The sequence below is a fragment of the Cebus imitator genome, unplaced genomic scaffold (genome assembly GCF_001604975.1).
Source record: "Cebus imitator isolate Cc_AM_T3 unplaced genomic scaffold, Cebus_imitator-1.0 Scaffold89, whole genome shotgun sequence".
Lineage (NCBI taxonomy): Eukaryota > Metazoa > Chordata > Mammalia > Primates > Cebidae > Cebus > Cebus imitator.
The window spans coordinates 4,496,334-4,510,850 of record NW_016107404.1 but is presented as its reverse complement, the minus strand read 5'-3'; the positions used below and the strand labels follow the sequence as shown (position 1 = coordinate 4,510,850).

The 14,517-nt window shown below is 34.9% G+C and overlaps 1 protein-coding gene across 1 annotated transcript in view; it reads left to right on the top strand.

The window, feature by feature from the left end:
• The window catches only part of SPAG16 (sperm associated antigen 16), a 1,101,632-nt gene that overhangs the window by 182,445 nt on the left and 904,670 nt on the right, over positions 1-14,517 (top strand). The window contains exon 10 of the mRNA XM_017534985.2: positions 9,688-9,815. Coding sequence (XP_017390474.2) covers positions 9,688-9,815 — 128 coding nt within the window. The remainder of the gene's footprint in view (positions 1-9,687; positions 9,816-14,517) is intronic.

Sequence of the window (14,517 nt, the reverse complement as noted above, 5' to 3'; positions counted from 1 at the left end):
TTTTTTTTTTTTTTTTTGAGATGGATTCTTGCTCCATCACCCAGCTGGAGTGCAGTGGCTCGATCTTGGCTCACTGCAACCTCCACCACCTGGGTTCAAGTGATTCCATTGCCTCAGCCACCCAAGTAGCTGAGACTATAGGCATGTGCCACCATGCCTGGCTAATTTTTTTATTTTAGTAGAGACAGGGTTTAACCATGTAGACCAGGATGATCTTGATCGCCTGACCTCATGATTTGCTTGCCTGCCTTGGCCTTCCAAAGTGCTGGGATTATAGGTGTGAACCACCGCACCAGGCCACTCATGGAAAGTGTTTAAGTGTGGCTTCTTCTTGTGACCTGTGAACATGAATGTGATGATAGCTACTTTTACAAAAATACTCTGTCTTCTCTACTCTCAAGGATAGTGATTCACTAGAAACAGTTTCTTTTTAAGTACTTTGAGATCAGGGAATGCCTTTCATAGTTCCATATCCCAGGCATTTAGCTTGCCACTTACACATTAATACATTTTTCTGAACGAATTAATAAAAAGTATGTGAATGTTCTGGAGGATTCTGCTGTATTCCTACTCTGTGTGTGGTAGGAGGGGGAAGCTAAAATCAAGAAGGCTTCACTTAATTATTTTTATCCATTTATCTTCTGAATAGTCTTAGGAATCCTCAATTTAACCAATAGTCTTAAATAATCTTACTAAGAATTTTTAATACATTTAATGAGTTATAAATGAAGGATAGGGATAGAAAATTGGCAGTCCATAGACGCATTTTGTTTGGTCCTCCCAATGTTGACATTTCTCAGGGTTAAATAATTATAATAAAAATTTACTGTCAGCATTCAAAATTTATTCTAATTCACCTAAATATGTATTTGTTTCTCTTTTTCTTCTCCAGCCATGCTAGCCTCCTTTTTCTGTTGGAAAATGCCACATTTACTCCTTCCTTTTGGACTTTGAACTGGCTTTTTCCTATGCCAGGAATGTTCTTCCCCTAAATATCATAATGATCAATTCTATAACTGTCTTAGTCTTCGTTCGCATGTCACCTTCTCTATGAGGCCTTGCCAGGTTGCCACATGTGTAATTTCATAAATTATCCTCTACAAAATTCTCCCTATGTACTTCTAGTCTGTCTTACCCTGTTGTCTTTTCCTTTCCACTGCATTTTTATCTAACATTTTATGTGATATACTTGTGTATGTTTGTTATTTATTTTCTGTCTCCTCAATATATTGTAAGCTACATGAGGGTTGGGATCTTTTTGTTTGTTTTTGTGTATGTTTACTGGTGTATTTCAGGCAGTTGGAATAATGCCCGATAAATTAAGGCTATCAGTAAATATTTGTTGAACAACTCAATGAAAACCCCAAATATATGGCTTTTTGAAAAAAAAGTACTACCTCTTAACATTGGGCTTATATTCCTACACCCCCCACCATTTGTTGGAACTGAGAGGCAGCAGATGCTTTAGGCAAGACATGCATGCATTCCTCAGTCCTCTACAGCCATCACCACCCCACTTGTATTCCCAGTGCTGAGCCTTATCTGCTTTGGCATTTATCTTCATATTTCATAATTTCTTTTTTTAACAGTAAAGAGGAAAATTATGTCTTGTAATCATGTCTATATCAAAAAGAGATAACATGGGAACAAGAAAGAACAAGAAAGTTATGTTTATTGAAACAAGTGGGACAGTATGTTCTATGTTGAGGTGAAGAATTGATCTATGTGTAAACCTGTAGAATGTATCTCTTCATATGCCCACCTAATTCATTCATTTGAATTATTTTTCTGATGCCTGGCTTTTGAATGTCTGACCTCTGCTCTAAGTGGTCATAACTGCAGCTTTGCTTAAAATTCAAAGATATGAAGTATGAAAGCATATATTATCAGAAAGAAGATACATATTTTGGAAGCTTGTAGTAAGATCAAGTATCTTGAGTAGCTAATAGTGGAATTTAGTTATTTTACTGTGGAATTTTATTACATTTTAAATTGCCAAACTACACGGAAATAATCCTTGTGGATATCTATAGAAAATGAAATTTTCAGTTAGCTAAGATGCTACCACTTTAGGCATAAACTTGCATTTATAGCTGGGCGTGTAAAGCAAACAGATGCCAACTGGTTGGGACAGTACTATTTGGCATGTCCCCTTAGCCAATAATGCAAATAAGTTAGCCTTGCTACAGCAAAGTTTTGCCTTGCCTTTGAGGAATGGAAGCAGATGAAAGTAGAGAAGAGATGTCCACACTAGAAATCCACAAAACTAATCAGAAAATCGTAGACATTTACTCAGAGTAATACCATAACTGAAATAGATGAATGCATGAATTCTTAATTTAGCAGATCTGTTAAAAACTAGGTCACCATTTTCAAAAGCTGTTCCATTTATTGACTTTTGTGTAAAGCATTGTCTAGCACTGTTTCAGCACCTAATATTGACAGAAATGGTCACTTGTGTCATCATATGGCACACATTTTGAACCTTCATGTGCTTTTGGCTACCTGTCTTTCTATTTTGTATACTCCCCCTTTGAATATTTTTAGGTTTGCAACACTTTTATGTGATTATCACAGTGTTAAACAAAAGTTATAATTTAGTGTCTAGGGTTATTATTATTATTTTTGAGACAGAGTCTTGCTCTGTTGCCATGCTGGACTACAGTGGCGTGATCTCCGCTCACTGCAACCTCTGCTTCTTGGGTTCAAGCGATTCTCCTGCCTCAGCCTCCTGAGTAGCTGGGGCTACAGGTGTGCACCACCACACACAGCTAATTTTTCTTGTTTTTTTTTTTTTTTTTTTTTTTTTTTTTTTTTTTTTTTGAGACGGAGTTTCGCTGTTGTTGCCCAGACTGGAGTGCAATGGCACGATCTCGGCTCACCACAACCTCTGCCTCCTGGGTTCAAGCAATTCTCCTGCCTCAGCCTCCCGAGTAGCTGGGACTACAGGCACACACCATCATGGCCAGCTAATTTTTGTATTTTTAGTAGAGACGAGGTTTCACCTTGTTGATCAGGATGGTCTCGATCTGTTGACCAGGATGGTCTCGACCTCTTGACCTCGTGATCCACCCGCCTCGGCCTCCCAAAGTGCTAGGATTATAGGCGTGAGCCACCGCTCCCGGCTTTTTTATGTTTTAATAGAGACAGGGTTTCACCATGTTGGCCAGGGTGGTCTCCATCTTATAATCTGCCCACCTCAGCCTCCCAAAGTGCTGAGATTACAGGTGTGAGCCACCATGCCTGGCCATGTCTAGGATTATTTTACATGTAACATATAACTGACCCTTTTCAGATGTTTTTATTATTGCATAACAAGCTTATAAAAAAGAAAAATTGAGTGACTTAGAAATAATTGTCATTAAATTGTAATTATTAACCTGTTATCATTAAAGTCAGGATAAGATAGCTGAGCTGTATTGCAATTTCAATTACAAAAATGCATGCCTATTTTTCATTTTGGAAGCCTGCCAACTACAGAATATATTAGGCAGTGAATGCAACATGACAAGTCATTCAATTCAGCAATTTCTAGTTGGTCAGATACATCTTCAGGCAAATTTAACCTTTATACGGCTTATTCTTGGTCTCTGCTTTGTAGAGAATACACAATTGTTTATTTTAAATGAAAATTATATTGAGAGGGATATAATCTAAAAGTCATTGATATTTCCACTTCTATCAACTTTAGGTTACATGCTGCTAGGCAAGAGGAATTAATAAAAGCTTAGAAAGTCTTCATTCATTTTCAAAGTATACTTCTAGTGGAGAAACTGCCTTACTTTCCGAATCTTAATTAGAATATGTTCTTTATCGATAAATATCCAATCCATTGACTTTTGTCATCTTTCAATTAATTGCTCACATTTTTTGTTACTTTTTTTTTTAAAAAAAAACCTTAAATAAGGTTTTAAAAGTTGTTATAACTATTTATCACAACTGTGAACTGACTTGATTTAAAACCATTAGCAAAATAAACACCTGTATTTTAGTAGCTACCCATAAGCAATAACTACATACTATGTAAGTGCCGCCTGACCTCTTGAATCCTGCCTCAATTTTGTTTAGCCTCTGTTTAGGTTCCTGGGGATTATGGGAGCCTGCAGGATGGCTTCCAAAGAAATAGAAGGATAAGTAACCCAGGTGTGTCCACTTTGTGCCGGTAAGAGGAACTATGCCAGCTGGCTGCCCTCTGGCACTGTGCAAAGTGAACAGAATATTTCTTGCATTCCCCGAAGGGAAATTTTAGTTAAAGGGACACAAATGAATTGGAACATTATTCCCATTTCTCAGAAAATGTCTGTGCAAGAGAAGGGCGTAGACTTTATTCTTTGCTTTATGACACAAGTTTATTAAGGCTGCCATTGTAGTGATTTTTGTAAATGAAGAAAGCATCAGAATATCACTGAAATATATACTGTAATTGGGAATTACAAACAGTAATAGGATATTTTGACTTGGTAATGAGAATAGAAAATGAGACTTTCCTAAAACTTTTTATCAGTATGTGTGATCTTATGTAAAACTTGAAATTTTTGTCTACACGAAAACCCAACTCAAATATCTCAGTGGGCTAAAGCGGTAAAACATATCTCTCTTGCACTACATTGTGGGTTGGCAAAGGGGCTTCGTGCATCATAATCACTGAGGAGCACAGGCTGGATGGGAGTGCCTGCCCCATACTTTCATATTATCAGATGAAGGGTACAAAGGAGTGGCCAAACACATGCTGGCACTTTAGACTTGCTTCCAGAGGTGCCCCATGTTGCTTTTGCTCACATTTCATTGGTCAGATAAATCACATGGCCACACGCAGGTACAAGAGGGCATAGCACTGACATTTGTAAATAACTCTAACACTACTAAATATCCCGATGCTGACTTTGTTTCAGTTTAAGGAAATGTCAGCAGTGAAAATCAGTGTCATGTGCTGGGTTTTGACAGTAGTCAGATTATAAGCATATTCTTATTTAGTAGGATGGAGGAGGTTTATAAAATCAAATGGTATAATGGTTCTTCTAATTTGTATGTTCATTTTTATTAACTAATAAAATTGAGATTTAGGTATAATTATGTTCTTCTTAGGTAATTATAAACCATCAGTGGAACATGCTATTTGAAATATCTGATTACTCCCTGACACAGTATCTGGTAATAGATGAGCAAAAGGCTTTGTGAATCATGGTTCTGATTAGAGTGTAGAATTATGTGGCCAGGAACCAGAGTGTTAATAAAGTGGCAAAGCCCATTTATGCTAGAAAAAAAAGAATATTAAATAGACAAGCCATTAAGTTAATTTGCTTATATTCTTTTAAATATGGTATTTATAGTTTATATACATATTTAATTCCATGATTTTCTGTGTTAAAAGTAATATTAATTCCTTATAGAAAAATTTGAGTATGCAGAAATGAATATAAAACATTGTAAAATAAAAAGCATATGAATGTAGTTACTATTAATATTTGGACACTTTGTTGCACATATATATGTGTAAGTATATCATACGTATGTCATCTATATTATGTGGACACTTTCCTATGCTTGTATTCTTCATGAATCTAATTATATAATTATTAATAACTAAATAATATTTCATAACTTGGATGCGTGGCATTCTATGGTTCAATCAACTAACATCTTTTATTTGAAATTTAGGTGTTTCTAGTCTTTCACTATAACAAACAATGATCCATAGAAAATTGTATATGTAGATCTTAGCAAACTGGGCTGAATATTTTCTCAGAATATGTTTTTAGAAATGGGCTTACTTATGGAAGATGTTTGGTCATTATTTAATATGTTTGATATATATTGCCAAATTTCCTTCTAGAAAGTTTGTAGTATTACCAGCAGTGTATAAGAGCACCTGTACAAATTTACATGGTATATATATTGAGCCTATTATAGTAGTGCTTACAGATAGGTTTTATAAATCTTTTAACTGTTTGCTAAATTTTGAAAAGATGGGTTGTTGATCAGATAGATTCTCAAAATCTAGCAAGCCTCAGAATCACCTGGAAAGCTCAATGAAAACATAAATTGTTGGGCCCCGTTCTCAGAGACTCTGATTTAGTAAATTTGGGAACATGCGTTGCAAGTAAGTTCCCCAGATAATGTTGATGCCCTGGTCAGAGGATTGCTTCTGGGAGAGCTGTTGAAATTGACTAACGGGAGTTTGTTTTAAAATAATATTCACTATTATTCAACAAAGTAAAAATATGCACTTATTTAACTTTAGAAGCTAAACACTTTCTAAGCATATCAATTTTTGTGTTAGCCTTTAATTCTATTCCAAAAGCGTTTCTTAAAATAATTCCTTCTATGCAAAATACTGTGCATACTAAGAAAATATAAATCTAATCATCATTTCCTGTGTTTTTAAATCAAGCAGATCTTTGATCTCTGTTCTCTTAGTTTATGACACAAATAAGAAGTTTAGTCTAGAAATATAATGTTAAAACGATGAGGTTGTAAAGTTTCGAAGTGAATGTTTAGGGTTGTACATCTTTTTTGTTCATTTTATGGCTTCAGCCTTATCTAATGAGAATAGAAACCTTAAAGAATAATTAGATACTTGAGTACTAAATTAAAAATATTTAAGTACATTTGGGAAATAGCATTTTGCAAATATAATCCTTCTCCTGTAGGTGTAAAGCTCAAGAAATGAAAACAGACATAAAGGTCAAGAAATTGAATAAATATATGAGTTAGAAAGGCTTTTCCTGACCCATTCTTATTTACACACTTAGATTGTGAATATCAATTAGCTCAATCAAGTCCTGCTGATAATGTTAGCTGTCAGTCACTCCTAGGTAGTGATGTGTGAAGTTTGTCAGCGGGTAATGGGCCATTTGAGTGAAGAATGAAATAATGAGGGCACAGAGGCCTAAAGAAAATGTCTCCATTTTTGGTAAATTTCTCTCCACATGGGAAATTAAGACAAAGAAAGAAAAACCACATAAAATCTGTTTTAACAGGGTGTTTATTTTTAAAATAGCTATCTTAACATACCATTTAACTTTTTCTTTTTAAAAATTAATTTGAATGGTCAGTGATGGATTATCATCATTTCCCAATAGTATTGATCAGTGTAAGCAATACTAGCTACTGCAAGAGATAAGCTTGCTCTAAGATTCGCATTGGTATTTTGACTTGCATTGAATAGTTAAATTGAACTTCTTCAGAAGTTTATCAGGAGACTTTCTGAGTCCATGGATTATCTATACTTATATGACCTTGCTTTATATCTCTGAATAAAGTGTAGTTTCTTTCTTTAGGCTTAAAACATTTCTTATTAGTGTTCTAGTAGTTATTTATATCTGATTGCTGTTAGAGTTAGTGAAATATTTTTCTTTTTCTTTCCCTCCCTTCCCTTCCCTTCCCTTCTGCTCCCTTCTCCTCCCCTTCCCTTCCTTTCCTTTCCTTCCTTCACTGAGGAACCCATCACCTTAAATGTTTGTCTTTTCTTTATGTTAGAAATATTTGAATTATGTTCTTCTAGCTATTTTGAAATGTACTATAGTTTATTGTAAACTATAGTCACCCTACTGATCTACAGAACACTAGGTCTTATTTCTTCTATCAAACCATGTATTTAAATGTACCCATTATTCAACTTCTGTTCAACTTTCCTTCTCCACCGAGCTTTTCAGCCTCTGGTAACCACCAATCTATTTTCTGTCTTCTTAGAGCCACTTTTTTAGCTCCCACATATTAGTGAGAACATGCAATATTTGTATTTCTGTGCTCGGCATATTTTGCTTGATATAATAAAGAGATGTGTGCATTCTTAGGTTTAATGCAGCACTATTCATAATAGCTGAAATATGAAATCAACCTAAGTGCCCATGAATGGATGGGTGGAAAAAGAAGATGTGATATGTATATATAATGGAATAATATTTGGCCATAAAAAAGAATGAAATCCTGTCATTTGCAGCAATATGGATGAAATAGAAAGTTATTATGTTAAGTGAAACAGACCAAGCACAGATCTTCCATTTTTTAAATATAAGACTATATTTAATTCCAACTGGCCCATGAAGCAATAATTTACTTTATTATTGGTACGGGGACATACAGAGACAGCCAGCAGTTAACTGATTATGAAACTGGGATTCAGAGAGGTAAGATTATATTAAAATCAAGTCAGCTTCAATCAATATCCCAGGAGAATATTGAAGACGACTTGGTGAAACCCCGTCCTTACTAAAAATTAAAAAAATTAGCCAGGCGTGGTGGTGGGTGCCTGTAATCCCAGCTACTTAAGAGCCTGAGGCAGGAGAATCACTTAAACCTGGGATGTGGAGGTTGCAGTGAGCCGAATCCCCCCGCCACTGCACTCCAGCCTGGGCGACAGAGAGAGACTCCATCTAAAAAAAAAAGAAAAGAAAACAATATATACGATTTTATGTTTGAAAATTGGCTTTATCATTTTTTCAGCTCTGAGAATTTATTAAAGAATCTACTAGAATATAATCCCCATAAGGGCAAGATTTTTTATCTGCTTTGGTCACTGATAGATTTTCATGCCGGCAGTGCACGGTGGCTCACGCCTGTAATCCCAGCATGCTGGGAGGCCGAGGCAGGTTGATCATGAGGTCAGGAGATGGAGACCATCCTGGCTATCACGGTGAAATCTCATCTCTACTAAAAATACCAAAAACCAGCCGGGCATGGTGGCACGTGCCTATAGTCCCAGCTACTTAAGTGTCTGAGGCAGGAGAATCGCTTGAACCCGGGAGGTGGAGCTTGCAGTGAGCCAAGATAGTACCATGGCACTCCAGCCTGGACAACAAAAGTAAAAAAAGATTTTCATGCGGAAAATAATGTTTGAGATAAAAAAAACTTTTGAATGAATAAATGGGTGCAAAAATTCACAATGTGAGCCTTCTCTCAGAGCATTTTTAAAGAATTACCTGTAAGGGGATTCATAACTTCCTTTTTTGAGTAGAGTTAAGCAATTAATCTGTCCATCATTATTATGTGTTCAGTGCTTATTTGTAGCATGTCCTTTTTCCACTGAGAAAAGACTACTTTCTCATGAACTGAAAACGCTCTTTGATCTTTAGCTATGGTTTGCTTGGTGGAGAGGGAGGTGACCAACAAATGACAGATGTGGATTCTATGTACGTGATTTGAAAGGATTAATAGACATAGTTTACCTTAAGTAAATGGTTTTAAATTAGCCCTGTGTCCTTAGATTTAAAAAGAGAACCATAATCAATCAATTCGTAAATGTTAACTTTGTTACCCAATGAAAGTGTTTTTAGTCTGCCATTTATAGGGGACAAAAGAGGTATAAGAATTATCATAGATTTTTGACTGGTGACATTACTGTTGGACCTGGAAAGCTTGTGTAAAAAAAGACAACCAAAAATATATGACAACGTTATATTGTGCTTCATTAGAATTCAAATAGGTAGTATTTTCACATAATTTTTATCATGTAGCATGTGGCTTAGAATTGAAATTGATTATATAAATTGATATGTGCCTTATTTAAAATTTTATCTTTTTAATTATTTTCTCAAAACTAAAATTGGAAATGAAGGATTTAATGTAAATTCTGGGCAATTATAATTATAATGTTTATGTTGTCCCTTAATATTAAATAAGAGGATCAAACATGTGCAGTGATTTGGACATTTAACTCAGAGCCCTTGTTTAAATTTTTTTCTCTAGGATTCAGAATTTCCCATAGATATGCAACCAAATCCAAACCTGAATGTTTGTAAAGAAAATCTTCCTCCAGCAAAATTTGACTACAAGCTGAAAAACATTGTTAGACTTCATGAACTTCCAGTGAGCTGGTATGATTTTTGATGTTTTATTAATACTTTTGAGATTTTATTTTCATGTCAAAATTTTGGTGCTCTTATAGCCATTCATGGTCGAAATGGTTCGCTTTTAGCCTTTCAATATTGCTACTCATAGCAGTGAAAGAATCTTCTAGTAGCTGCTGGAAGAATCTTCAAAGTAATTGGTTTAAGCACTTGGTGGCAGTGCAGACTAAGTGCACTATTGTGTGTTTTATTGTAGAGGTTGGAGTAAAAATTCACAAATCATTTTTAGAGAAGTTTCTAGGATTACTTTAAAGATAGGATCTCAGCAACTATGCAATTCATTTGTTTATTTTACTTAACAATTTTACCAATGTAGTTTTTCCTCATCAATAAATCCTTTTTTCTTGTTTGTTATGAGGACCATAATTTTGTGAACTATAATCACATAGGTTTAAAGATGAAACTTAGTGTTACTCAACATTTATTGAAATAAATTGTTTTATGAACTTCTATATTTATATTCATAATTTTTTTATTTTAAATCTTATAAAATGGATAGTATTTTTATTCAAAATTAAAAGTATTTCCATGGAAAATATGCTTATATAAACCTTTTAATTCCATGGTCCATTTACATTTCGTTAAATGGTCAGCTTTTGTTGATAAACATGGATATATTATTTATATATATCATTTATATATCCATGATTATCAACAAAATTGGTTTAGTTTATATAAGTAACATTTTCTTGTATTTGGTCATAGAGTCTCAAATTTATGTAACTGTTTTTCAAGAAATCTAAGACTTGTGCAAAAATATATGGCATTTGTTTTGTAATTGCTCCTATTATACTTAAGGAGGACTAATGACTCAGAAGAGACATTAACTACTCTTTAACACATATATTTTACTTGCGGTATCTTTCTTTTTTTCATTTGCAAAGACTCCTCTGCTCTTGATGACCATATGGTCTGTGCAATCTACTTCCTAAACTCCATTTGTTTGATTATTTCCTGGTAGCAAGTATATTGTCTATGGTATATTTCATAAGAGCATAGCACATATGAATACATCTGTCATGACCTAAAGTAGTAGGTGAATGGATTGAAAAGGTCTGTTTGTAAAGAGAACCATAAAAATGATACATTTATACCTTAATGTCCTATTTCAATGTAAAACAAGTGCCTGTACATTCATATGCCAGTCTTTTGATGTAAGGTCATGACATTTTCTTAAATATCTATTGATTGGAATTCTACACAATATTTCTTACCTAAGACAGGCCAAAAATGCATATTCTACATTTTCAATTTGTAATTTTTTAAATTTAAAATAAGAACTTCAGACAACTTCAGATGATCTCCTAGCCTTTTTATAACATTAATTTAATTTTCATTGACTGCAAATCTGTTTTATCATTCTGATATTTCATCACCATAACTAATGTTTAATTATACTACAATAGCAAACACAACTGGCTTATAAACAGGTTTAGGACCAAACTCCTGTGAACCCTGAATCATGAACCTTGACTGATGGGAGTAGTCATTGCTGGCCTACTTATGTGTGATTGGAGAGCTCTGAATAGTTGGAGTTCAGTGAGTGCAGCTTGTGTATTTTATGGAGATAATGGAACGTATTGGTCAATACAGCAGTTAAGTGGTGATTAAGGAAAAGCTTCTATTAAATGAAAATTTGGAGAAGAAACGGAGGGAAACATTTAGCTCATAGTCAAACGCAAAATATGGATTTCGGCTTAATATATTTCCAGCCTTTGGAAAGACAGCTGTCCTGATTACTACTAGTGCAGCCCAAGGAATACTTTTTTTTTGTAACAATCTTCACTAGTTAAATGCCTATTAGGAGGGAAGGCTGTAGCATTATTAGTTAATTAGTAGAAAAATAAATTGGTAATATAAAAATAATTACTTGTCTCTTAGGGTAACATACCTCAGTGGAAGATTAAGTTGTGACTTTGGAACAACTTACTCACTTGGGACATTTTTTGCTTGTCTACTTCATTTCCAATTGGTCTCATTTTCTGATTCCTTATTGTACTATTTACTTTTTTGCTATGTGTGTTTGTGTCTCTCCCAAACACATGGCAAAAGTAGTAGTTTATTTTGCTACTTCTTTCTCTATACTCTCATTCCATACTACCAATCCTTAGCTAGCCATAATATAAAATTCAATTTAAAATTTTTAGTTTTTCTCAAATAGGTTCATAATCTGTGTTCTTAATTTTCAAACCAAATACCACCCCCATGCAAACATACACATACAAAAATTAGTACTTAATAAGTCTACAGCACAGTGTTTATTGACCCAATTGTATATTTCTTTAAGGAAAAAGAAAGTTTTTGTTTTGTTTTGTTTTGTTTTTAGTTTGGGGACTATGTGTTTTTAAATTTATTTTTGTTTGTCATTTGCCATCAGTGGAAAGAAAGTTCTTCAGCTATGGTGTATAGGTTCCCTAACTTAAAAAATATAGCAATAAGAGTAATGACAATGGCAATGGAAATAATATCAATAACAGCCGCTATAAATGCCAGGATTCAGCTGCTGTATGCACAAACTGTCTCTGACTTTCATATTTCTGTAAGGCAGTTATTATTGTTTTCTCTGTCTCTCATTTCTCTTTCTCTGTCACACATATACACGAGACTCAGACACCTTGTGAATCACAAAGAAAGAATTTGTGTCAGATTTGGCTAACCCAAAGGCAAACTACAAAAGAGTGAATAAGCCACACATTATTTTAAATAAATATGATTAAAAAAATCTCTGTTTTTATAGTTGGGCATACAATTTCGCCAGTAATACACAACTGTATGACTATGATTTGAGCAAAATACATGAAAAACATGACCTAGGATATTTGCTATAAACTTAAATATTAAAATAAGTAGTTAGATTGCATTTAAGTGCAGAATAATTATATAATTTTTCTCTGGAAAAACAGATTTATCAAAATGTATCTTTATAATGTTTTCCTAACAAGGTCATAATAAAATAAATGCATATTAAAATCCAGGTAATTTAAAAATCACTGATGTCTTACTAATTTGCATTTCTATAGAGTATAGTTTCATAAGTCAAAGAACCAGAAAGATTTTAAATTAAATTAGTTAAGAGAGCTTTTAAGTTCTGATTTAGGTAGATGTCTTTCTTCTACTCTTAAAGGATGCTTCCCATCAGTCTAGAACGTGTCTTCCAGTGACTGCTGCTGGTTGGTTGTTTGTTTTGTTTTTTTGAGAGAGAGTCTTGCTTTGTTGCCCAGGCTGGAGTGCAGTGGCATGATCTCAGCTCACTGCAGCATCTGCCTCCCAGGTTCAAGGGATTCTCCTGCCTCAGCCTCTTGAGTAGCTGGGACCACAGTTGCCCGCCACCACATGTGGCTAATTTTTGTATTTTCAGTAGAGACGGGGTTTCACCATTTTGGCCAAGTTTTAAAAAAAAATTTTTTTTTTTCTTATCCAGAGAACTCCGCATCAAACCAATGCTCTTTCCTCATATTCTGCTCATTGTCTCTAAGAAGGTTGACAAAAGTGAGTGTGAAGTGAACTAACAGCCTCCACTTGCCCTTCCCATTCTCCCCGCCATGGGGTTCTCTTCCTTTCCGCTCCTGAAACTGCTCTTGCCAGTCATTAGCCACTCATCATGTCCACCACCAGCAGTCACTCACCTGTTCTCATTTTGTTCACCTCTGAGCTGCAGTCAGTACAACTGACCATTCCTACTTTTCCTCTCCTGACTCCTATTATTTGCATGGTTCTAGTTTTCCTGCTGACTCCCAGGCTCATATCCCTCTCAGCATCTTCAGTGAGCTGCTCCTCTCTGGCCAGATTTCTGGTTGATAGGTTGGCCCTAGACTCAACTTTATAGTTTCATCTTTTTACTTTTTCAGGTGGCCTCTTCCATTCTTTGGCTTTAAATACTTTTCATATGGTGGTATCTTTACCATGATGTCTCTTCTGAATTTTAATATCTAATAGGTTTCTCTAGAGTTTTATCTGTCCAAAAAATAACTCTGGTTTTTCCCAGAAGACCTAATCTTCTCCTTATCTTCCCCATTTTTGCAAAAGTACCAAATCTGTGTGAATTTACTCAAGCCAAAAGCCCAGGAGTCATTTTAAGTCATCATTCTCTCACCCTGCAATTCCTACCATTAAATCTACCAGAAAGCCTGGTAGGCGTTTCCTCCAGAATGTATTTAATTTTTTCCCACTTCTTTCTATCTGTATTACTATGGTGATTTCTCATACTCTTGCAAAAGCCTCATATTTTACCTTGTCTTACCCCACAATAATTCCACTCATGTCACAATAGCCAGGCACATTTGAAAAATGTAAATCAGATCATGAGATTTCCTGCTTTAAATATAATGATGTCTTCCCCTTGTTTAAAAAATAAAATCCAAACTTCTTACTGTGTGGCCTTTGCAAGATGAGACTCTTGCCTACCTCTTTGGCTGCATGCTCTCCCACTCTCCCTTGCCCTGTCTCCTCAACTACACCAGTCTTCTTGCTATTCTGCAAACATGCTGCACTTATTCCTACTCCAAGGTCTTTCCACTACCTTCTCCATGGACTCCTAGTATTACTTCTCCAGTGTTTGCATGTCTAGCTCATTCATATCTCTCTTAGCTCAAATGTTACCTCCTCAGAGAGGCAGTGTCTGAAAAATGTAGCTAATACTTTACTTCTCACTCCCTTAGTCATGTTCAGT